General features: G+C 36.1%; 1 protein-coding gene and 1 long non-coding RNA gene across 4 annotated transcripts in view; one reads left to right on the plus strand and one right to left on the minus strand.

Moving 5' to 3' along the window:
- LOC119879025 (armadillo repeat-containing protein 4-like) overlaps positions 1-22813 on the plus strand; it is a 47785-nt gene extending 24972 nt beyond the window's left edge. For both annotated transcript variants that reach the window (XM_038589505.1, XM_038589504.1), the window contains exons 3-8: positions 3451-3608; positions 6455-6647; positions 7271-7377; positions 7554-7690; positions 10013-10129; positions 22682-22813. In XM_038589505.1, coding sequence (XP_038445433.1) covers positions 3451-3608; positions 6455-6647; positions 7271-7377; positions 7554-7690; positions 10013-10129; positions 22682-22798 — 829 coding nt within the window. In that variant the 3' untranslated portion in view covers positions 22799-22813. The remainder of the gene's footprint in view (positions 1-3450; positions 3609-6454; positions 6648-7270; positions 7378-7553; positions 7691-10012; positions 10130-22681) is intronic.
- LOC119879026 lies at positions 7522-9620 on the minus strand. Of its 2 annotated transcripts, none has more exons than XR_005387286.1 (3): positions 9530-9620; positions 8967-9082; positions 7522-7939 (listed from the first exon to the last, which is right to left on the minus strand). It is a non-coding gene; the product is annotated as an uncharacterized LOC119879026 (long non-coding RNA). The 2 variants fall into 2 exon arrangements; XR_005387287.1 differs by having other exon boundaries at positions 7522-7838; positions 8417-9082.
- Positions 22814-25230: the final 2417 nt, after the last annotated feature.

Here is a 25230-nt window from a genome sequence, read left to right on the forward strand (position 1 = left end):
TTTTATATTCGCACTTGAGGCCTCATTTCTCATTTGATGTTGCACATCTCCAAATGTACTCTTTGCGGCAGTCCTTAAAAAATTGATCAGCCTTCTTCTGAATTAGGCTAACAGACATCTGACATTGAAACTGATCTGCTCATCATGCACTGAAAAAAGGTTTTACATGTCGTCACCCATCTTCTTTTGTGCAGATCATTGTTGAGTAGATAGGCATGGCACTGTCCACATGTTAGATGACTTACTCTTTTCTTTTAGAATCATTTCCAATGTACAACCCTTCATTCTATAATAACACTGGTCATCGTCTTTCCGTGTTCATTGTTTTGGGGAAAATAACTCCACTTTCATTCTAATGGAAATCATAGGTCTCCTTGTATTACCATTTTCAATTGCTTTTGTTCTTATCAGACAGAATGAGATAACTAATCTTTCTAAAACACTCCAGAATGAAACCCAAGTCCACTGTAAGCTAAGGACAAATGACACCCTTCAATGATTAACACCATATGGTGGTGGTATACAGAGCTCAGTTGCTTTGACTCATTAGAATGTAGCTCAGGAAATATAAAGACTGGATAAGTGTTCAGAATCACTTAGTGACAATGTTATTATCAGTTCTTTTCTTTTTTGGTAAAATTACGATTTTGACTCATGTCAGCTTTAATACTGTGATATTTTAGCTTCTAATGTCTCTCTGCTGTCTCAATGATATGTCTGAGTTGGGACAAAATTCTCTCCTGGTAGGAGTGCTGTGTAGATGAGGAGTTGAGCCCCGAGCAGTGACCCTCTTCCCCCTGTCCTGCCCACCGCCCTCACAATTCATACCTTTCTGATTCCTAGTTTTCTTTTTTCTTTTGTAAATCTCTACAGGCATCTTTTTTATTGTTGACTTCCCAATACTCCTTGGTAATGGGCATTGTTTGATCCTTTTACCTTCTTGTTCTAGTTCTCTTATCAATGTCATGAAGGATCAGTTACATGATCTCTGATCTTAAAATTGTATTGTTTTATGAGATGATAATTATTATGTTTTGGTAAAACTTCTTTTCTAAAAGATTTTATTTATTTGAGAGAGAGAGAGAGAGAGCAAGCAGATGGGGGGGTGGAACAAAGGGAGAGGGACAAGCAGACGCCTCACTGACTGTGGAGCTCAACCAGGGCTTGATCTCATGACCCTGAGATCACGACCTGATCAGAAACCAAGAGTCAGACACTTAACCAACAGAGCCACATGGGTGCCCCATATTTTGGTGAAATGTCCAAGTTATGCTATTAAAATCGATGGCCATAACGTTTGTTACTTGAGCTCTTTGTTTTTTGTTCCTGAGAATTACTAACTAGTTTTGCAACTGTAGCTTTATATCTCTTGTTATTTTTTAGGCTCATTTATTGAGTAATTACTATGTTCTGGACACTAAACTAGACACTGGGGATGAAATAAATGTGACATTTTTCTGCTCTCTCACCTTATAGCATAAAGCTATAGTATTTTCAGCTGCCCTCCACAATTACAGTTTGAAAGTCTTTTGATCAGGTCAGTGGATTTCACTTGCAGCACATTTATCTTGACCTCACAAGATGGGCATAGTATTTTTTCTTTCCAAAATCTCTTTCTTCCAGTATTAGAAACTGCAAACCCCGAAACAAACCTGCTCTTCCACATCCTCCCTGGAGCTGGCATTTAGTTCCTACTGCTTTGCTGAGTTACAGGCTTCAACTGGTGGGAGCAATGAAATATGTGTCCTGTGCCCTTGACTTCTCCCATATCTTACCAGGAGTTTCACCTTCTCAAGTTCAGTGGCTTGATATTGTTGGCATTCAGTCAGCTTATAACTTAGTCTTGTCATCATCCACTTAGCACATGTGACCAACCCGGCACAGACCTTTAAGAAATCTCAAACCTGAAGACATTATTCCAAAAGCTTTATTTTAGAGAAAACACACATTTTGTATACAACACACATCACTGGTCAGCCTAGAAATCTTCTATTCATTTATTCCTCTTCTATTTATTGAGTACCTTCTGTGTACAATTACTATGTAAGTTACTTCCTATGTGAGTTACTATGAAAGTTACTGCTGGAAGAACAGTGGGAAAGCCTGTAAAAGTCCCTGTGTTAGCCTCCTATTGCTGCTGTAACAAATTTTCACATACTTAGTGACTTAAAATAATGCAGATTTAATTTCTTAGGGTTCTGGAGGTGAAAAGACTAAAATAAGTGTGTAGGGTTAAAATCAAGGCGTTGGCAGGGCTGTGTTCCTTCTGGGGGCTGAAGGAAGATCCATTCTTGTCTTCTCCAGCTTCTGGAGGCCACCTACATTCCATAGCTTCTGGCTCTGTGTTACTCTGAACCCTGTTTCCATGTCACGTTGGCTTTTCTGACTTGACCCTCCTGCACATTTCAGAATAGTCTTCCCATCTCAAGATCCTTAACTTAATCCATCTGCATGGTCTCTCTTGCCATGTAAGATAAGGCATTTGTGGGCCTCGGGTGTTAGGATGTGGACATCCGTGGCAAGCCACTAGTCTGCCTCCATGATCTCTATCTTCTTCCTTTTCTAGTGAAATCGTGCTGGTAGTACATCTGAGTCTGAGTCTGTCAGGTTTACTTTTTCTGATGAACTGGCAATACACCACATCTGTTTATCTGCCTTACAATTTAAAATATGTTAGATCAGGTCTTAAGAGGAGAGCATTTTTCCAGGGATATCCATATCTAATAAAAACCTAGGTAGCTTAGTTAATGTTGTACGTGGTAGAAATCTATAGAAATATCACTGCCGTAAAAACATCTTAATATTTCTTAAATGCTGACCTAAAAAAATAATTAAAATGGGCAGAAAGACAAATCTAGGAGACCCAGAAATTTCTGATCAGGAAAAGTCCATTTAGAAAAACTGCTTATTATCCTAAAGTAAACCAAATTAGAGGGTTTGGAGTGGGAAAACAATCCACAGAGGGAACCTAGTTTGTCTCTCTCTCTTTCTCTTTTTTATAGCTTTTTGTTCATAAACACAGAGTAGCCAAGAAGATTTCTAACCACTAATTACTGTGGTGTAAACTTTATAAATAAAATAACTTTAGAAATCCCCAAAACATGAATGGTCCTGTAGAACCAGTGATTTTTTTAAAGTTGTCCAACACATTGTTAGAAAAACAAAACCAAAAACTGTGATTGAGTTCATGTAAGTATTCAAGACATGGCTTAAAATGTTCTTCCTGGGTATATCATGTTGCTAACTATGGTTGCTAATAAGCCTGGGAACTTAGGGATCTGAGTGTGGACAAATGAGGAAAAGACATGAGCTTTTAACAAGAAGTACTTATATTTTGTGTTTTATAATGAGCCAGAGGGATGATTTGTCAAAATGTCTTATGTTTAACTTCACTAGCATCCAGGTAACCTTAAGATTTTATTTATTTATTTATTTATTTTTATTTCCTAGTGAAACAACAGTCAAGTCAGAAGAAGTTGATAAAGATGGGCAGCCTTTGCTGTTTCTCTCTGTGCCACACATTAAGATCAGGAGCTTGGGGCAGCTGTCACGTTTGCTGCTTATTGCCAAAGACAGAAAGCTGAAGGAAGCACAGGCTTGTATCAAAGGTGATATTTATGCTCCAGTCTATGACTTGAACTTTTAGAAACATAATCATGGGGGAGGGGGAGTTGCAGTCTCTTGAAAAAAGTTCCGTGACCTAAAAGGCAAAAAGTCCTATGTTCGACTTTGTAAAAATGTCATTCATTTTTCTTGGCTGAATGTCATGCTCATATCAAGTTTCTACTTTAAACTGAAAGGCCTAATACTTTACCACTAGCAAGCTTCTAGATTTCTAATTTTAGCATGTGGTTTAAAGAGAGGCTTCCTCACTTCTGGAAAGACCAGAGGCCTGTATCCTCTAAGGTCTACACAGGAGAGAAGACAGATTAGTGGGGCCTGCACCAAACTCCACCCTCTACCCTCAGGCCTGCTGTGACGGATGATGCTCGGTTTCCTCTAAAATGTATGCAGCAAAGATAGCCCAGAGTAATCTCACTTTCCATTGGTCTCAGTAATGTTCCTTTGTAGGTTGCATAGCTTTGTGGAGGTAGTTACATTCACTCAATGGGAAACGTTTTCCTCTTCATTAAGGATGTAGATTTTCATTATTGTCTAAGCATCTAACATGCGTAAAAGAATGTGACCAATTGCCTGGAGCAATTGTTTTCTGAATTTTTCTTATGAGTAGAAATACCTAACAGTACATAATGGTGTCATATACATGTTTTGCCTGTTTGGAATCATGTGACTAGAAGGACTCAAGCATGAGGTGCCTGGTCTTGCCTCTAATCATTCTTTGCTGTGTCTACTGCTATGACGTGGGAAGATGAACCTTTAAAAAAAATATTCTTTAGGATGTAAATCTTATGAGATGTCTGGGTGTCTCAGCGGTTAAGCGTCTGCCTTCAGCCCAGGGTGTGATCTTGGAGACCCGGGATCAGAGTCCCACATCGGGCTCCTTGCCTGCAGCCTCCTTCTCCCTCTGCCTCTGCCTGTGTCTCTGCCTCTCTCCCTATGACTCTAATGAATGAGTAAATAAATAAAATATTTTTTTAAAAAAAGATGTGAACCTTAGGACAGCAGCCTTTTCTTATCTCTTGCCTACTCTTCATTATTAGGCTATCTATCTATCTATACCTCATAGCTACCCTGCTGAGGAGGAATGAAATCTTAAGAGTAAAGTTGAATTCAAGGAGGTTGGTAATAGCATTAATTTCAACTTAGTGCATGAACTTAATACATAGACTGGCTGCTATATATCTAGTTTGGCTAAATGTGTATCCTTTGCTGCATTTTGTCCTTTCTGTAAGAGCTCTAGGTACAACTCTTAGTTTTGGGTCCAGATTCCATGGTGCAGGGCAATTTGGGGGGCAGGTTTGTGTCTTTCCCCAGAATTCATATAATACCTTTTTCCATGAGTCTTAATGAGATGACTGCTGTAAGGATGATTGAGATGCTCAAAAAGTAGATGATTCCTAGATCTCTTTTCCCTGCCCCTCCCCTTGTGTGTTTTTTTCTAAGAAGCCCTAAGCCTTTTCTGCTATTTCCTGGTGCCAGAGTCCATCTCCCACTGCAGAGTTAATGCCATCACTGTGCTTCTCTCATTTCAATCAGGTGGAGCTTTCTGAACTAGTCCCATGGGCCTCCTTGTTCAAATACATATATATTTCATCTTATTTAAATTCCTCCTTTCCAAATATGGCTTTGCCCTCTTCTTCCTCACTTGCAACTACATGGTTCTTTGGCTTTCACCAAATTCTGTTTTAACCATCTCTAGAGTCTACTTTCACACCTATGTCAGCCTTGATCATGAATTAGTATTGGAGTTTTTCACTGTAACTTTGGTATGTGTGTGAGTACTGGCCAGATTTGTTTTTCCAACTTGAACATAAAAAGGCATTGAAAATATAAGCATTGGGATCCCTGGGTGGCGCAACGGTTTAGCGCCTGCCTTTGGCCCAGGGCGCGATCCTGGAGACCCGGGATCGAATCCCACGTCGGGCTCCCGGTGCGTGGAGCCTGCTTCTCCCTCTGCCTATGTCTCTGCCTCTCTCTCTCTCACTGTGTGTCTATCATTCATAAATAAATAAATAAATAAATAAATAAATAAATAAATAAATAAATAAATAAATAAATATTAAAAAAAAGAATATTTCTTAAAAAAAAAAAAAAGAAAATATAAGCATTTTGAGGGATCCCTGGGCGGCGCAGCGGTTTGGCGCCTGCCTTTGGCCCAGGGCGCGATCCTGGAGACCCGGGATCGAATCCCACATCGGGCTCCCAGTGCATGGAGCCTGCTTCTCCCTCTGCCTCTCTCTCTCTCTCTCTCTCTCTTTCACTGCGTGCCTATCATGAATAAATAAAAAAAAATTAAAAAAAAAGAAAGAAAATATAAGCACTTTGAACAGGTGGAAAAGACTGGTGGTAGATCTTTAGACTGAGAAAACCATGCTGTTTTGGAAAGAAAGCATTTGTGAACACTAAGCCTCAGTGGTTACATACACACACACACACGTACACACACACAGTTCTAGTGATGATTCTTCTAAGGAGACCAGTATTTCTCTATCTTCAAATCAATTCTGGATACACTAATTGAATGACCATGCTGGACAATGCCCTACAGTCAATTAAAAAAAAAGAAAAAAAAAGAATGTCTTGTTCTTTGTTTTATTAGAGATATGATATAGATAGATGATACTGCAGTACAAGGTAGAGAATCTCAAGGAGTACAAGAAAGTTCCTAAATGCAGTAGAATCTGAGAAGTTGAGATTAATTCAAATTGGGTCCATGAGAGAAAGCTTAATGAAGGAAGCACATTTGGGTGGGCTTCAGAGGACTTGTTAGTCATTATTTTTCTTACAACAGAAGACAAGAGAATCATTTTTATTTATTTACTTGTTTGATCAGCTAACAGAGATCCTGTAACAAAAATCCTGGGTTTGGATTATAACACGGTGAAAGAAGACACATCCACAGTAAATATTCTTGATAAAATTACCAAAGATGAAGATCCTGAGAGTGAGATAAAGATGAAGGTTGGCATGCTGCTTAAGCAACTGGATCTGTACCTACTGAATCATTCTCTAAAACGTATTTCATTGTGAGTCTTTTTAGAAAAAAGAAACCTCTAAAAGTTAGTTACAAAAAATGCTTTCAGAATTTTTTTAAACATACACAAATTATAGGAGTTGTTATTGATTTAACAGTAGATTTTAGGGTATTGCATGGATATTTCTAATTCTAAAATGTAAAGATTTACTGTTAGCTTTGCTAGAGCTTTCTATGGGGTTTCACCTGATTCTGAGGACATGAAGTGGCCTTATTTTCACTCTCCTCAGACAATTAAATAGATGGTTAAATAGTAATGCAAATATCATGTAGACTTTGTAAGGTTTAAAACTTGTTCATTTTTGTAGTTTTTTTTCTAGTATTATGCTATTACCACTAAGAAATGAAATGAATTTTTAAACGAGTTTATTTAATGTTGCATTAAATATGAATCACTGGTTTCTTGATGTCTTGACAGTGTTGTAAGGCTATAACACAGCTAAAACTAACTGCAACATTTTTGTTGTTGTATAATTTGACTACAATTTTAATTATAAAAAGTGATATTCCTCCTCCCACCAGCCCCCCCCCCCTTGCTAAAATGGTATATTTTCATCTGTTTTCTGGAGATTCTCTTTTAGAGTGTTAAAATGCATTTCTTATCATTCATTTCAGACAAATCTGTTTAAACCCAACAACTGTTAAGAACCATATAGAACTGCTGAAACATTTCTCAGGAAAAGGAGAACAAACTGTCTTGGAATCTATTGACTATACTTCAGGTTTCTATTATTCTCAGATTTGCTTTGTTATGTAAAATAATTATTATTTCCAAATGCTTCAATAGCTACATTAGGATTGAGTATTTGAAAAAAACTGTAATCATATTTATTTCTTTTTAAAGATAACATATTTTATTTTTCAGAGCTCCTTTTAATTGATCGATAATTGGTTTCAGATTATGAATTTTCAAATGGATGTCGAGCCCCACCTTGGAGACAAATTCATGGGGAAATTTGTTACGTGCTGGTAAAACCCCATGATGTTGAAACTCTGTGTGTTACTTGTAGTACAGAAGGAGTATTTTTAAATGGCGTAAGTAATTTTTTAAGAACCATGTTGTCTTTGGTGCTTGGCTCCATCTCTGTAAATGCAGGCATGTCTCCAGGACTGAATGCTGATGGCCACAGAAAATGCGATTCTGTTCTGTTGGGTTGAAGCAGATCCCTTTGCTATGTGTTTGCTGAGCAAATCCAAAACCATTTCAGAATGAGCCTCGGTGTTCCCCATTGCAGGTCATTAAATCAGTCTTCTAAGAAATGACCGTCAAAGGAACCCACGCCACTTTATAAAATGAAAACCTCTGTAACGATCAGTTCACTGATTGATTAATTAATTAATTAATTAATTAATTATACAAGTATTTGGGCAAATAAGAGGTGGCTGAGGTAACACAGAAGCAGTAACTATAGCTTTTGCCCTAAGTGTTGAGAGGACAAAGGGAAGGAATTAAAATGTGGGAGCTTGGAGGAAGCACCCCCAAGAAGCTGGGACCCATGTGTCTGGGGAGGGAGCACCACCAGGCTGTGCTGGTTCCTTAGGGTCTCAGAAGATGTCCTTGCAGAGCTGGGACTTAGACCTCTGAGGAGGGGACCCTGCTTACATTGGTTATGGTCCCTTGGGAGTTCAGAGGGGGGACTCCCACAGAGCTGGGATCCATATCTCTGAGGAATGGTCGCTTCCAGGCTATGCTGGAGCACAGGGGGTCTCATGAAACTGGCACCCAGATGTCAGAGGAGTACAATGCCCAGGAGCTGGTACCTCAGGAGCTCAGAGGAGAGGATCTTTGCAGAACCAGCAGAGCTGAGACCCAGACCTTGGAAGAGGGAGACCTGGTTGGTTTGTAATGGGATTCTAAGGAGTTGTAATGAGCCAGGTTCTGGGAACATAGGGAAAAACCCCTGGGAACTGGAACCAACTGTTGCTACTGGAAGCAGCTGCCACTGCCAGGGTTCACTGCTGGGGACAGGGGACGAGGAGCTGGGAGCAGTCCCTTTCTCCCTCCTCCAGCTTTACAGTCTTCCTTTTACTTGCTGCTAACTGAAGCTGACTAGGGAGAAACACAGCATTCCAGATTCCCACCCCTGAGCACTAAGCAGGGTGGTGGCCTTCTGAATCTTCCACATGAACACATTTTATTTTTTGTCTCATACCTGTTCACTGAACTTACTAGGTGGTCAGCTTTCCCCTTGGCAACCCTGCCCTTGGTGTCTTCAATGTAATGTGGGGCCTCACAGGCAATATCTGCAGGGAGAACCTAAATCCTTAGTGGGGATTCCTCATCACAGGGGACTGTTGGGAGAATTGCTACCTCTTGGTTTGGATTGGCTTCAAAATGTGAGTGCCACTTTCTTGATGACCAGCAAGCATCTCATCTGACTTGCCTTATGGTGCATTTCTTCTCAGCATGATCTTCTCAGATTATATCTGCACAGAGGGGGGAGATGAGCTAAATATGATTTAGCCTTTGGTTTGTTTTGATACTCTAAGAAAGTGAAATTTCCAATCAGAAAATAAGAGACTTTGACCTTCTAGAGTGGGGCAAGGACACTTTGTTCCTATCAAGAGCTACTAATCTACATATACCTTTATTTGATATGGAAATATCTAAGTGTTCCTCTCAATTTCAAGAATGAAAGATAAGGAACATGATTCAATAATTACGACAAAATGCATGGCACGCCTGAGTTATATGGGTGTATATGATGTTTTGTGTATGTGTGTGGTTACGTATATATAAAAAGCACACTATGGGTTTTTATATATACATTTGGTTAAGGCAGAGCCAAATCTTTTCTATTAGGATAGGTGAGGAAAGGAAAGAGACAAAAAGAAAGAGGTATGGAGACAAAGGTTGGAGTGTCAGGTGCTTACATGGAGGTTGTAACTCTAGAAAATAATCCCATAGCAACCTCTTTACACACAGAACAAGAACAGAGTGTGACAAATGGAAACAAGCTTTTCTATGGTGGCATTCTAATCTTGGGACCTTTTATGACTTCATCAGATTCTCTTGAAGTCATAATGTTTTTTTTTGTGTGTGTTTTGTTTTTTTGCATTAGAGGAGTGCAGAGGGAAGGAAGCTCTCCATTCTTTGCTAACTAGCAAAATGCCCTACATGCATATAGGAGGTACTCAGTAAAAGCATAATGTATGGATGATGGATGGGTGGATGAGTGGATGGACGGACAAATGGATAACTTTAAGAAGGAAGAATTCTGCCCATATTTTTGATGTATAAAAACTGCCACATGGATCCTCGAGAGAAGAAAACAATATGTGGCCTTGGGTTGTGATGTATTGATCAGGTTCAAATGCTACTACATTAATAATTGCACCAAACTTTTTCTTCCAAAGGGCAAAACAGAAGATGAGGGGGAAATTAATTATGAGAGAAAAAGTGAAATGTATAAAGACCTTGTCACATTTTTAAAAGAAAAATCGGCAAAATTTTCAGAAAATATGTCTAAACAGGTAAGTTTACAGAATCTTGAAATATCATAGCATAGTGTTACTTGACATGTTACCTTCTGTTGAGAATAATTCTATTTTTGGACCCTGTTTATAATTTTTAGAGAGTTTTTCACAATATATTACGTAAGAAATATTATAAGTGGAGTACTTCAAGGAAGTTTCTGAACCTCTTTAGGTAATAGGTGTAAAATATGTCAGATTGCTTTCTAAAAAAGCACTTTTCATCTTTCCTTTTGAATTTATAATGCTAAGAACAAAGCAGTCATCCCTGTTAATGAAGCCTAGATGTTTTGATTATTTTTATCTTTTCTGGGCATCCCATGATTACTAACTAGTTGGATTGTCTCAGTAAGTGTGTCAACTGCATATGCATAAGAACTGTACTTCCTCTGTGTCTTGCATGGTTTTTGAAATAGTTTTTGAGGTGGACAAAGGAATCAGTTAATACAGTTATTAAATCTTGATTGAAGCTGATGTGGGTAAGAAGCAATATGCAAGAAATACTAAAGTGATACACTTAAGCCCCAGGCTGATTCTCAAGATGATGTCAATTCCACAAATCCTACATCAGACAGTTTATCAGATCTGTTATTTTCCTTCTGACACTGCCACTTCCAGAGCACTCTATTTTCTTACTATTCTGCTGCTGCTCTTGTCCTGAAACGTCTCTCTGTCATCATCCTGTGAGTTTTTTTCCCCTGGTGTTTGATCACCTATTTCCTGGACTCTAGTTTTCCTTTGTTGTTGTTATAAAATACCTGTACAAAACATAAAATTTGTCATTTTAACTACTTCGAGTGTATCACTGAGTGGCATTAATTATGTGCAGCCATTACTACTGTCCATTTCCAAATCTTTTTCATCATCTCAAACTAAAACTGTTCCCATTAAGCAGTAACCTCCTCATGCCTACTTCCCCAGCTCCTAGGAACCTCTAATCTACTTTTTGGTTTCTCGATTTCTAATCAAATATAAATTTGCCTTTCCTAGGTATTTCAGAGAAGTGGAATCGTAAATTTGTACTTTGGTGCTTGGCTTATTACATTTAGCATAATATGTTCAAGGTCCATCCATGTTGTAGCATGTGTCGGAACTTCATTCCTTTTTGTGGCTGAATAATATTCCATTCGTGTATATAACCACATTTTGTTTATCAGTAAATCTATTGTTGGACACTTGGGTTGTTTCCACTTTTTGATTATTGTGAAAAATGCTATAAATATTGGCTTACAAGTAACTGAGTCCCTGTTTTAATTTTGGAGGTTACCTAGGAGTGGAATTTCTGTGTCATATGCTAATTCTGTATTTAACTTTTAGAGGAAGTACCAAACTGTACCTAGATTGAACCATTTTATGCTCCTGTAGAAGGATTCCAGCTTCTCCACATTACCACCAATACTTGTTATTTTCTGTGTGTGATTGTGTGTTTTTTTATTATAGATATCCTAGTAAGTATGAAGTATGGTATTCCATTATAGTTTGGATTTCCATTTCCCTAATAGTAATGTTTAGCATATTTCCATATTATTGGGAATTTGTATATTTATTTTAAGAAATGTCTATTCAAGTCCTTTTCCCATTAAAAAATGGGTAGTCTTTTGTTGTTGAGTTGTAGGAATTCTTTATATATTGTGACTATTAATCCCTTATCAGATAGAATATTTGCAGATATTTTCTCCCATTCTGTGTGTTGTCTTCACTCATCTTGATAGTGTTCTTTAATGCACAAACATTTTTAATTTTGATAAAGTCCAACAAATACATTTTTTCTTGCCTATATTTTTGGTATCATAAGAAACCATTGCCAAAGCCAAGGTAATGAAGATTTGCCCTGTTTTCATCTAATAATGTCATGGTGTTATCTCTGTAAGTCTTTGATTCATTTTGAGTTAAGTTTTGTATAGGGTGTAAGTAAAGTAATGTGCAATTTAATTCTTTTTGCATGTGGATATCCGGTTTTCCGGGCACCATTTGTTGAAGAGATTGTTCTTTCCCCATTGAAAGTTCTTGGTATCCTTGTTGAAAATCAATTTGCCATAGATGTAGAGGTTTATTTTTGGACTCTTTATTCTATTATTTTTTGTCTGCCCTTATACAAGTCCCATACTATTTTGATTACTCTATCTTTGTGTTAGTTTTGAAATTGAGAAGTATGACTCCTCAAACTTTGTTCTTGTTTTTTAAAGACTGCTTTAGCTATTTAGGTTCCCTTGACTTTTAGGTTTGGTTTTACCATTTTTGCAAAAAAACAGCATTAGGCTTTTGATTGGGATTACATTGAATTTATAGATTGCTTTGTATAACATTGTTGTCTTAACAATATTATTTCTTCCAATCCATGAACATGGGGTGTCTTTCCATTTGTTTTTGTTTCCTTTAACTTTTTTTATCAGCAGTGTTTTATAGTTTTCAGTGTCTTCTTTTGCCTCCTTGGTTAAATTTATTTCTAAGCATTATATTCTTTTGGATGCTATTGAATGGAATTGTTTCCTTAATTTCCTTTTTGATTGTTCACTGCTAATGAGGAGAAATGGAACTGTTTTTTTTTTTTTTTAGTGTTGAAATCAGATCTGGCTTTTGAATGTGAAATTCAAAATCACATCCTGCAACTTTACTGAATTCATTTATTAACTCAGTTTTTTTTTAATCTTTAGGTCTTTCTACATAAAAGATCATGTCATCTGCAAATAGTTTTACTTCTTTTCAATTTGCGTGTTTTTAAATTTTTCTTTTCTTTTTTTAAGATTTTATTTATTTAACAGAGAGAGAGAAAGAGCGAGCGAGCAGAAGCAGGGGGAGTAGCAGGCAGAGGGAGAGGGAGAGGCAGGCTTCCTAGCCTGCCCGGTGCCGCTTAGATTTCTTTTTCTTGTCTAATTACTATGGCTAGACCTTTTAGGATTTTGCACTGAATAGAAGCAGTGAACACTATCTCCATATTTATTCCTGATATTGGGGGAAAGCTTTCAGGCTTTCACCACTGAATGTGATATTTGCTGTAGGCTTTTCATATATGGTCTTTATTATGTTGAAGTTCCCTTCCATTTAGTTTTCCTTTTGTTGGTATATCCCATCATTTTGGTGGAGCTTCCTGAGTAAAAGAGGCATATAACAGGGAAAAAATTGAGGGTTAGCATATGAAAATATCTTTATTTTTCTCTCTGTTATTGTTTCTATAATGATAGTTCAAAAACAATTTTTACTTAGAATTTTAGAGGCATTTTTTTCCTACGTGGCCTGTTTTGACTTTTCCCATCTAACAAAGCCTTTAGGATCTCTTATTCCAGATGTTCTGTAATTTTAATGATGATATGGTTGGTGCTGGTTTTGTTTGTTTTTCATTAATGATGACATATGTCCTTCAAAACTAGAAAAATACTTTTTTTGGTATCACATCTTTAATCATTCCTTCTTCTCTGTTCTCTTACTAGTTGGGTGTTGGGCTTCTGAGATTGATCCTCTGATTTTCTTTTCTGTCACCCACCTGCAAATATTCTTTTATTTTCAAAACATTGTACATATCTTTAAAATTTAAGGTCTCATATTTTTAACATTTTATTTCCAGGTGTATATCTCCACAGATCATATGCTTTCATTTCTCTTGGGGTAAAATCTAGGAATAAACAGCAAGATCATATGGTTGCATGCTTAACTTTTTAAGCAATGGGTAAACTGCTTTCCAAAGCGGTGGTAATATTTTACATACACACTGGCAATGTATGAGACTTCCAGTTCTTCTGTATATTCGTCAATAACTGGTATGGTCAGTCCTCTAATTTTAGACATTCTAATAGGTGTGTGTACTAATATCTCACTGGGTTTTAATTTGCATTTCTTGAATGCATTTTTTCATATGTTTATTTGCCATTTATATATCATATATGTCTATTAGATCTTTCACCCAGTTTTTTTTTTATTGGGTTGTTTGATTTCTTTACTGAGTTGTAAGAGCTCTTTTATATATATTTTTGGCTTACGTAATCTATTAGATATATGGCTTGTAAATATGATCTTCTGGTTGTGTCTTGTCATTTCATTCTCCAATCAGTATATCTTCCAAAGAGCAAATGTCCTCAATTTTAATGAAGTCCAACTTGTTAATTTTTTCTTTATAGTGTTGTATCTCATAAAGCTTTGCCAAACCCAGTATCAGAAAGATTTTCTCCAGTGTTTTTTTCCTAAAAGTTTTCAAATGTTAGGTTTTACATTAAGGCCTTTAAATTTAATTTTTGTACATAATATGAGGTGTGGATCAAAGTTCTTTTTTTTTCTTTTGCATATAAATATCTAGTTTTTCCAGCACCATTTGTTGAAAAAGCCATCCTTTCTCCATTGAATTACTTTTATACCTTTGTCTAAAATCAGTTGTCCGTTTGTATGGGTGTGATCTGTTTGTCTATTTTTATACCAGTAGCACACTCTTTGGATTATTGTAGCTTTATAATAAGTCTGGAAGTCAGGTAGTATATGTCCTTCAATGTTTTCTTTTTCAAACTTGTTTGTCTATTTTACATCTTTTGCATATCCATTAGAATGTTAAGGTCAGCTTGTCAATTTCTTCATAAAAAGCCTGAAAGATGGGATGCCTGGGTGGCTCAGCAGTTGAACGCCTGCATTTGTCCCAGGGCATGATCCTGGAGTCCCGGGATCGAGTCCTACATCAGGCTCTCTGCATGGAGCCTGCTTTTACCTCTCCCAATGTCTCTGCCTCTCTCTCTGTGTCTCTCATGAATAAATAATAAATAAAATCTTTTTAAAAATGCCTGAAAGAATTATGGTTGAGATTATGATGAATCTATAGATCAATTTAGAAAGAGCTAATGTCTTAACAATACTGAGGTTTCCAATCCATGAACAGAGTATGTCTCGCCATTTATTTAGGCCTTCAGTTTCTCAGCAATATTTTGTAATTTTCAATGCACAGGTCTTGCATATATCTCGTGAAACCTACTTATAAATATTTCATATTTTAAGAGTGTTAAAAAAGAAAACCACAGGCCCAAAGTGGCATTACTTAGGCCAAGTCAACACTCAAGAATTATATTATTATATATTATATTATATTATTATTATTTATACCTAAATAACTGCAATTTCAACCACCCAGGAATGTAACTTATAACAAGTCAATTGGAATTTCCTGGTCAATACTAGGATATTTACTGATTTACCCCTTCTGCTTCTCTTAAGAGGGCAACCTTGTCTAAACAATACATTCCTTGCTAATAAATTCCTTTTTTCAAATGGTCTCTCTGCCTTTAAAATTATTTCTTTTGTTTAGCTCAGTGGAACATTTGTCTGCTAGCTACATGGGATGCTGCTGGCTTCATGAATCAATTAATAAAGCTAGTTAGATCTTCAAAGTTGAATCTAACTTCAAAGTTGAATTTTTATTTTTTTAAAAAAAAATGTTAATGGTAGTTTTAAAATTTTAATTTGTGATTATCTGTTGCTACTATATAAAAATTCACTTGATTTTTATATATCATTTTTATATTCTGAAACATTTACTAGTTTTAGTGTCTGGTTCATAGATCCCAGAGGGTTTCCTATGTATGTGATTATATTGACTGTATATAATGATCATTTTGCCTCTTCCTTTTCAGTCTCAGTGCCTTTTTTTGTCTTTTCTTAATGCATTATCTGGAACCTCCAGCACAGAATTATATAGAAGTAGTCTCTTGCTCCTGGTGGTAAAGGAAAAACTTTCAGTTTCTCATTATTAAGTATGTGTTAGCTGTATATGACATTTATAAGATTGAAGAAGTTCCCCTTTATTTCAGATTGTTGAAAACTTTTATTAGGTATAGATATTGGATAAAAACAGAAAGGGAGACTAACCATAAGAGATTCAACTATAGAGAACAAACTGAGGGTTACCGGAGGGGAGGTGGGTGTGGGGGATGGGAGAATGGGATGTTGGGCATTAAGGGAGGGCATTTGATGTAGTGAACACTGGGTATTATATGCAACTCATGAATCACTAAATTCTACCCCAAAATCAATAATACACTGTATGTTTACTAATTTAAATTTAAATAAAACCAAAACAAAAAGGAATGGATGTTGGATTTTACCAAATGATTACCTATTAAGAAAATTACATGTTTTTTTTTCTTTCTTAGTTTGTTAATGTAATAAATTACATTGATGAGCTTTAAAAAAATAACCATACATTTCTGGAACAAACCTCATTTGTTCAGGATGTAGTATCATTTTTATATATTATTGGATCTAACTTGCTAAGATTTTAAGTGTCACATCTATATTTATAAGGTTTTGATGTGTAGTTTTCTTTAATATCTTTGGTTTTGGTTATCAGAGTGATACTGGCCTTATAAAATGAGTTGGGAAGTTTTTTTTTTCCTCTCCAATTTCTGAAAGAGTTTGTGTAGAATTGATATTGTTTCTTTCTTACATGTTTGGTAGTGAAGCCATCTGGGCCTGGAGTGTCCTTTGTAGGTAAGTTGTTAAACAACAGATTTCAGTGTCTTTACTAGTTTGGGCCAGGCTGGTTATCTGTTTCTTCTTGAGGAAGTTATGGTAATCTTTATTTTTTTTTACTTATTTAAAAAATGATTCTGTTGGAGTAAAGTATACATATACTTTATATATGTATACATATATATATATGTAAAGTATACATAACCTTTTGCCATTTTATTTTTTAATTTAAATAATCTCTATCCCAATCTCTATCCCCAGACTTTCAACCCCAAGATCAAGAGCTGCGTGCTCTACTGACTGAGCCAGCCAGGCACCCTGGTAGATTGTCTTTAAAGGAAATTGTCCATTTCATCTATGTCACATGTATTGGTGTAAACTTGTTTATGGTTATTCTTTTATTCATCTTTTAATGTCTGTAGACTATGTAGCTATTGTTACCTCTCTCACTTCTAATATTGGTCATTGGTGTTTTATTTTTTCTTGACTCATCTGGGTAGAGGTCTCTTGATTTTCTGTTTCCTCAGAGACTTAGCTTTTAGTTTCATTGATTTTTCTCTGTGTGTTTTTTTCTACTTCACTTTGGTATTTATTATTTCTTCTCTTCTTTTTACCTTGTGTAAAAAATCATGTGGTTTTTGGTGCTAAGTTCTTTCATATTCTTGCTGATTTTCTATCAGTTGTTGAGAGAGAAGTTTTGAAGTATTCAACTATAATTATGGATTTGTCTAATTTTTCTCTTAGTTCTGTTTTTGTATTTGAAGCTCTGTATATGCATTTAATATTGCTATATCTTCTTGATTGATCATTTTATCATCATGTAATGTCCCTCTCTGTCCTTCATGATTTTCCTTTTTCTGAAGTCTACTTAATTGGATACATTTATAGCCACTCCTGCTTTCTTTTAACCATTGTTTGCATGTTATATCTTTCTTTCCTATTATTTTCTTTTTTAATATAATTTTTTAAAGATTTTATTTATTTATTTTAGACAGAGAAAGTGAGTGAGAGAGTACAAGCGGGGGGAGGGGCAGAGGGAGAAGCAGACTCCCAGCTGAGCAGGGAGCCCAATGTGGGGCTCTATCCCAGGACCCTGTGAGCATGACCTGAGCTGAAGGCAGATGCTTAACCGACTGAGCCACCCAGCACCCATCTCCCCTATTACTTTCATGCTACATATATTGTTATATTTGAAGTGAGTTTCTTGTAAACAGCAGATAGTTGAGTCATTTTAAAAATAAATTTGTGTAACTCAATTGATGTATCTACTGATGTGTTTAGATAATATCCATTTAATTATTGATACGTTAGAGCTTACGCTTGCCACTTTACTTTTATTTTGTGTTCCTCCTAGTTTTCATTTTTGTTTTCTTTTTCCTGTGGTTTCTGCAGATTACTTGAACATTTTTTAGAATTCTATTTTGATTTATCCATAGTGTTTTGAATGTACCTCTTTGTAAAGATTTTGCATGTTTGTGGTTACTATGAGTATTGTACCATATATACCTATGTAATCAATTATAATCTACTATTTGACATTATACCAGTTTGAGCAAAGTACAGAAACCATGTCGCCTTCAAACAATAATTGTGTATGACTTAATCCCTTGCAACTCCCTGATATGTCACACAAAAAAACTGTCAGCATAGTCTTTCTTTACAAATATACTATGTGAGAATTTATGTCATTTCTCTTTCAACATAAACTTCTTGCAAAAGCTATAATACTATTACACTGATGGGACTGAAAAAATAAATACAATTTTAGTAACCAAAAAAAAAAAAAAGAAACTATCTTCTTTTAAGTCCCTTTACCTCTCTCATTTGTAATTGTCTTTATTTCCTCCATATTCATTGCTAACTGTATAAGACAGCATTATGTTTTGCTTCAAACATCAAACTTCATTTAAAAAACTCAAAAGCAGAATGAATGTCTTTTGTATTTACCTACACTTTTATTCTTTTCCATTGTTTTTCTTTTTTTGCTGTTGCAAGTTTCTTCTTTTATCATAGTCTTTCTGTTTAAGAACTTACTCTTTTAGGTTAAGTTTGTTGATGACAGCTTCTCTTCATTTTCCCTCATCTGAGAATTTCTTGACCTCCCCTTCATTTCTGAAGGAATATTTTCACTGGATATAGTATCCCAGGCCGACAATTCTTTACTTCCAGTGTTTAAAAAATGTTTCTTCTGGCTTCCATGATTATCTGTTATTATTTTAATTGTTTTCCTCTTAAAAGCAAAATATTGTTTATGTCTCATGGCTGTTAAGAATTTTCCTTGTCTTTAGTTTGTCGAGTTTGATTTTTGTGTGTGTGTCTTGGCATGGATAACTTTGTTTGTTTGTTTAGGGTTTCCTCAGCTTCTTGAATCTTAGATTTATGTCTTTTTCCAAGTTTGAGAAAATTTCAAATCTTGTTAGAATACATTTTTAGTCTGACTCCCTTCCTCTTCTCTTTCTGTTACTCTGATGACATGAATTTTGGAATTTTTGTTGTGGCCTCACAGATCTTGAGGTTCTATCATTTTTTTTGCAATGAATTTTCCCTTCTTTATTCATACTGAGTAATTTCATGGAAGGTCATGGATTCTTCCCCTCTGTCCTCTCCATCATATTGTTAGGCCTATCCAGTGAGGTTTTTTTTTTTTTTTTTTGGTTCATAAATTTCAGTTTCAAAATTTCTTTTTGGTTCTTCTTCATATCTTTTATTTACTTGTTGAGGCTTTTTAGTTTGTTTTAAGTCTTGAAAATTGCTCACTGAAGCATTTTTATGATGGCAGCTTTAAATTCATATCAAATTATTCCAACATCTATTTCATCTTGGTATAAACATTATTCCTACATTATCCTTTCTCATTCAAGTTGTGATCTTTCTGGTTCTTGGTAGGATGAATGATCTTTTATTGTCTTGGATATTTGGGGCATTATGTTGTGAAACTATGGATTTTATTTAGATCTTTTGTTTTAGCAGGCCTTCTCTGGTACTTTGCTGGTGGAGTCTGGAGGTCCTGCAAGGTCTGAGTTCTTCACTTTCCATTGACAACTCTGGTGGAATAGTATGCTTCATTACCGTTGGACAGGGGTGGAAGTTCAGTTCCTATGAAGCCTCTGCTGACACTACCTTGGCTGATAGGGAGGGAGAGTGCCTTCTTACATGCTTCCCATAGGGCCTCCACTTAACCCATGGGAGATGAGCCCATTGCTGCTTTGAGGTGGTGATTTTATTGCATTTCTTGAGATGATCACACGATTATCCTTCTTTTGTCTGTTGATGACTTTTTTGAGTATTGAACTAACATTCAATTCTGGAGTAAATCCCAATTCATCATTATGTCTTACCCTATTTGACATTACTGGATGAAATTTGATAGTATTTTACTGAGGATATTTGCATCTATAATCATGAAAGATATGGGTTAGTAGTTATTTTTTAACATCTTTATCTGGTGTTGGTAGCTGGGTAATGTGGCCTCAGAAAATGAATTGGGAAATATTCACTTACTTTTCTTCTTTCTAGAATTCTTCATACAAATTAGATATTATTCCTTTCTTAAATATTTGATACAATTCACCAGTGAAGCCATCTGTGCCTGTAGCTTTCTTTATTGGAATGTTTTTATATTGAGAATTTGATTTCTTTAATAGATATAGAGCTAGTCCAGTTTCTTCTTCTTGAGCCTTGGTAGTTTGTGTGTTTCAGTGAATTCTTACATTTTATCCAACTTATCTAATTTATTGGCATCAAGTATGACATTCCATTATTATCCTTTAATGTCTGGAAGATCTTTTGTGATGACTGCTCTTTCAATTCTGATATGGATCATTTGAGTCTTCTCTCTTTTTATTCTTGATTAATCTGGAAAGAAGTGGTTGATTTTATTTAAAGAACAGTTATTTGTTTCATTGATTTTTTTGGCTGCTTTCCTTTTTATTTGATTTCTGCTCTTGATGATTTTATTTTCTTCTGATTTTTTTGGGTTTAATTTGCTCTTATTTAATCTCTTAATTTGGAAGTTTAGCCATTCATTTGAGACCTTTATTTTTTCTACTATAAAGTTTTATCCTGTAAATTTCTATATGAACACTACATAAACTACATCCCATAGATTTTGATATGTTTTCAGGCACATTAATATATCTGAAGATTTTCTAGTTATCTTTCTTTTACTGGTTTCTGGTTTAATTCCATTGAATTAAGAGAAGGTTTTTTTTTTTTTTCATATGATTTTAGTCCTTTTAGCTTTGTAGATGTTTGTTTTATGGACCAAAATGTGGTCAATTTTGGTGATTTCTTTTTTGTTTGAGAGGAATATGTGTCCTGCTGCCATTGGGTAGTATGTTCTATAATTGTCAGTTTTGTCAATGTAATTGATAGTATTGCTCAGTTCTCTATATTATTAATTTTTGTGTGCTTATTTTATTGATTACTGAAAGAGGAGTTTTTGAAGTCTCATAATTGTGGGCTTATCTATGTTTCTTTTTAGTTACATTTTTTTCTAAATGTACTTTGAAGTTCTGTTGTTTGGTGAATATACAATAAGAGTTGTGTTGACTGTCATTATGTGTCTCCCTTTTTAGGTCTGATAATATTTTGTTTTTAAGTCCATTTTGTTTGATTTTAATGTAACCATTCCTGCATTTTTTGATTATTGGTCGTATGGAAAGTGGGTTTTTAAATACCTTTTTCATCCAATTCAATCCAGTTTCTTTTAACTGAAGTTTTAAATCATTTTTATTTAATGTAACTAGGGATTGATTTGAATTTAAATTTACTAATTTGCTACTTGTTTCTTTTTTGTCTCATTTGTTCTTTGTTATTTTTTCCCTCTTTTCCTGCCCTTTTTGTATTAATTGAGCCTTTAAAAATGATTGTTTTATTTATGCTTTTTGTCAGTTATGCTTCTTAAAAGTTTCATGGTGACTGCCCTAGGGCTCATAATGTATATCTCTAATTTATCCTACCCACCTTTAAATACTGTCTTACCATTTCACAAAGACTTTAAGAACTTACCACAGTAACCTTCAGTGCCTCTCCCTACCCTTGGCACTATTGTCATGCATTTTACTTTTGTATGCTATTAACCCCTCAACACAACAATACTATTTTTACATTAGAGAATCAATTACATTTTAGAATAATTAAAAATAATATGAAGAGTCTTTTATATTTTTACCATTTCTACAGATTTTCATTTCTTTGTATAGATGTGGTATAGTCCTCTTTCTGGTATGTTATTCCTTCTGAATGAAGAACTTCATCGCCATTGCTTTAGCACAGGCCTTCCGGAAGTGAACAAGAATTCTCTGGTTTTGATCATCTATGAAAGTCTTTATTTTGCCCTTATTTTTGAAAGCTTTTTTTTTTTTTTTTAATCTCTATTTAGAATTTTGGGTTGGCAGGTCTTTTTTAAAAAAAAATATTTTAAAGATGTCATTCTCTTTTCCTTTGGCTTGCATTGTTTCTGATAAGTCTTTTTTAATAATTATATTTCTTCCTCGGTCATGTGTCTTTTAAATATAATGACTTCCTCTGTCATGTGTCTTTTATCTCTGGCTAACTGCAAAATATGCTTTTAATCCTTTGTTTCAGAAATTTATACATGATGTGTCCCAGTCAATATAGCATCTGAGTTTAGATATTTTTTTAAAAGATTTTATTTATTCATGAAAGACACACAGAGAGAGGCAGAGACATAGGCAGAGGGAGAAGAAGCAGGCCCCTTGCGGGGAGCCTGATGTGGAACTCAATCCTGGGACCCCAGGATCACACCCTGAGCCAAAGACAGACACTCAACCACTGAACCACCCAGGCAGCCCTTGAGTTTAGATCTGTCTGGCAGTAGTGAGGAGTGAGTAGGTCTAACCCTGCTGTTGTATCTGTGTGTGCTGCAGTGGGGAGGGGAGCTTAGGAACATCACATTTCTGGCAACGTCACTCCAGTAGAGACCTGAGTCCTGAAGTGGCCCTTCTCTAGTGTGTGTCACTAAGCAACACAAGTTAGAGGCATCAGAGACTTCATTTTCTGAAGTTATCACTTTTTAATTTTCAGATAGCACAAAATAATTCAGAAGTGATGTCATTGTAAAAATTACTGTTTTTTTTGTACATAAAGGATATTAGATTCACTGAAGAATGGAAAAAGAAAATGAAGAGCCTAAGGAGGTACCTAAGAAGGAAGAAGCAGACGCCCTTCCTAAAGCTTTTCTTGCTTCAAGCAAGAATATACTAGAGAAGAACCAAATTAAACTTCGGGAAGATTCAAATGACCAAGAGATTAGAGCCAACTTTAAACTGGAAGGCCACTGTTGATTTCAAAAAGTATGTAGAAATTTGCATGAGGGCTTCTCTGATACATCCTCAGTAACCACATTTGCCTAGTTGTTAGTTTATGTCATGGGAGAAAGTCCAGAGTAGATGTTGACATGTCCTCCATAATACAAGTCAGTCCCTCCTGCTCTTCATATTCCAAGTAGAAGTATTTGGCCGTGAATACGGCTTATGTGTGGGCACCAGAGGGAAGGCAAGAGCACCATTGACTCAATTGGTAGGTCAGGGCTAATATCACGTGAAAAGATGATAAAAGACATGGAGGAATCTCACGGGCAATGTAAACGCAGTGGTAGGGGACCCTGAAGAAGTTAAGTGCTAGGTGAATTTAGAATGATTCAAATTATGTGAAGTGATCAGGGAAAATCTTGATAGAGACAGCATCTTATCTATTAACAGAACTTTAAGTAAATACCATAGAAAGGCTAGAGCCTCCGAAATATTAACAGGCCTTAAGTGAAGCGGACACTAATTTAAAGAATGTCTGACATACAAAACGAGTTCCACTTAGGGACGTCTATAAATAGGTACCTAAGCACAGATTAAGGCCCTGTGTTTCATAAAAGCCGGCAGTCGGAGATGCCAAGGACACTTTTTAAATTAGCATATAGCTTACAAATTTCAGCCTATTTTTAATGTTCCATGCGGTCCCCCGATTGGGTAAAGCAAGAAGTGGCTCCCAGCTGGTCACAGGGGACCCTCACTTGCAGGGATTCTGAGAACCACGGAGTGAGTACATGTTGCCAGCAAACCCAGAGAGCAGATGGAAGGAGTCCTGGGGAAAAAAGGAGATGCTCTTGTTCCTCTAATTCTCATCAATTTTTGAGGTGTTTGATCTCTGTGACTCCTATCTGAAGGAGTGTGAAAATGACAAATACACAGGCTGCTCTGTTATGCTGGAAGGTGAATCTTAAAATACCGCTCTTCCCACGTGCTGGCATTTTTCAGTTATGAGTTTACCTAGCCACTATGTAATGAAAACCCACTATGTGCCAAGGACCACGCTAAACCTGGGAATCCCTGGAAAACCAGATCCAGGCCCTGTGGCAGAGTCGGGTGGGGAAGGGAAGTAACCAGGCAACTTTCACCCAGGGCAGGATGTGCCCAGAGTAGAAGGCTCCGAGTGAAGGGCCTGCAGAGTGACAGTTCCTAGTACTGGTCCTTATAAAAGAAATACTGGCCAAATGTGCCTGAAAGGACTGAAGGGACATCCCAGGTGTCAGATGAGGCTGGAACTCATACAGTTTATTTTCTGTATTAGGAAAAACATGTCACACGGGTGCATGAAATGATGAAATCTTTATGTACATTTCTATTTTTAATTTCCTATCAATCCACAATAAGTTAATTTTAAAATGTTAATATATTTTTTAGGCACAAAAGCTTACTAAGAAACACTCAAGAGAAAAACATGGAGGAAGACTTGGAAGGTCAGGACCACCTGTTTCACCTGGAAGAGCACAGTTAGTTCGGTACGTATCTATTAAAAGGAACCATCCTTTAAAGCCACCCTTTACCCAGTGGGCTAGTTAGCATGCAAATTTCTGGTGTTCTTATCATTACATCGGGTCCTCTACTGGACCCTTGGACCAACTAGTATTGACTAGTTATAAAAATGATAATACTGAATTTCTTTGAATATATTTACAAGATATCCTTTTAGTGAAGAGTTCCTTGAAACACAGGCATCTATTGGTACTAGTTAACTCTCTGTAAACAAATGAATTTAATGCTAATTGCCATGAGTTGAGTGATAGGAGAACTGGGCTCTTTGCTGATTTCTTACTTTTGAACAATCCTATCATAGCAAGGGTAAGTCATCTTCCTGAGCCTCATTTTACTCATCACTGGTGGCACTGCCAATCCTAAAGTGATAGATGTTATTTCTCATTAAACAGCTATCATGGCAGCGCGGGTGGCTCAGTGGTTTAGCGCCGCCTTCGGCCCAGGTGTGATCCTGGAGTCCCGGGATCTAGTCCCACATCGGGCTCCCTGCATGGAGCCTGCTTCTTCCACTGCCTATGTCTCTGTCCTCTGCCTCTGTCTCTGCCTCTCTGCTCTGTGTCTCATGAATAAATAAATAAAATATTTTTAAAAAACAGCCATCAATAGAAGGCTAGTAACTTCTGACTCCATTTTCATTTTGACAACAAAAGCGGCATATGTGGAGGAGGGTCAGCTACTTTTGTTAGTAAGTTTGGGGTAATAGTGGGAAGAAATGCAGACATTTCACATTATAAAGTTTGTGCACACAGAAAAAGAAGAAACTTTAAGACCACCTACTACATTAATCCTATATTCTTGGGTTCAACATAATAAATTATTTATTTGATT

The sequence above is a fragment of the Canis lupus genome, unplaced genomic scaffold, assembly GCF_011100685.1.
Source record: "Canis lupus familiaris isolate Mischka breed German Shepherd unplaced genomic scaffold, alternate assembly UU_Cfam_GSD_1.0 chrUn_S2203H2403, whole genome shotgun sequence".
Lineage (NCBI taxonomy): Eukaryota > Metazoa > Chordata > Mammalia > Carnivora > Canidae > Canis > Canis lupus.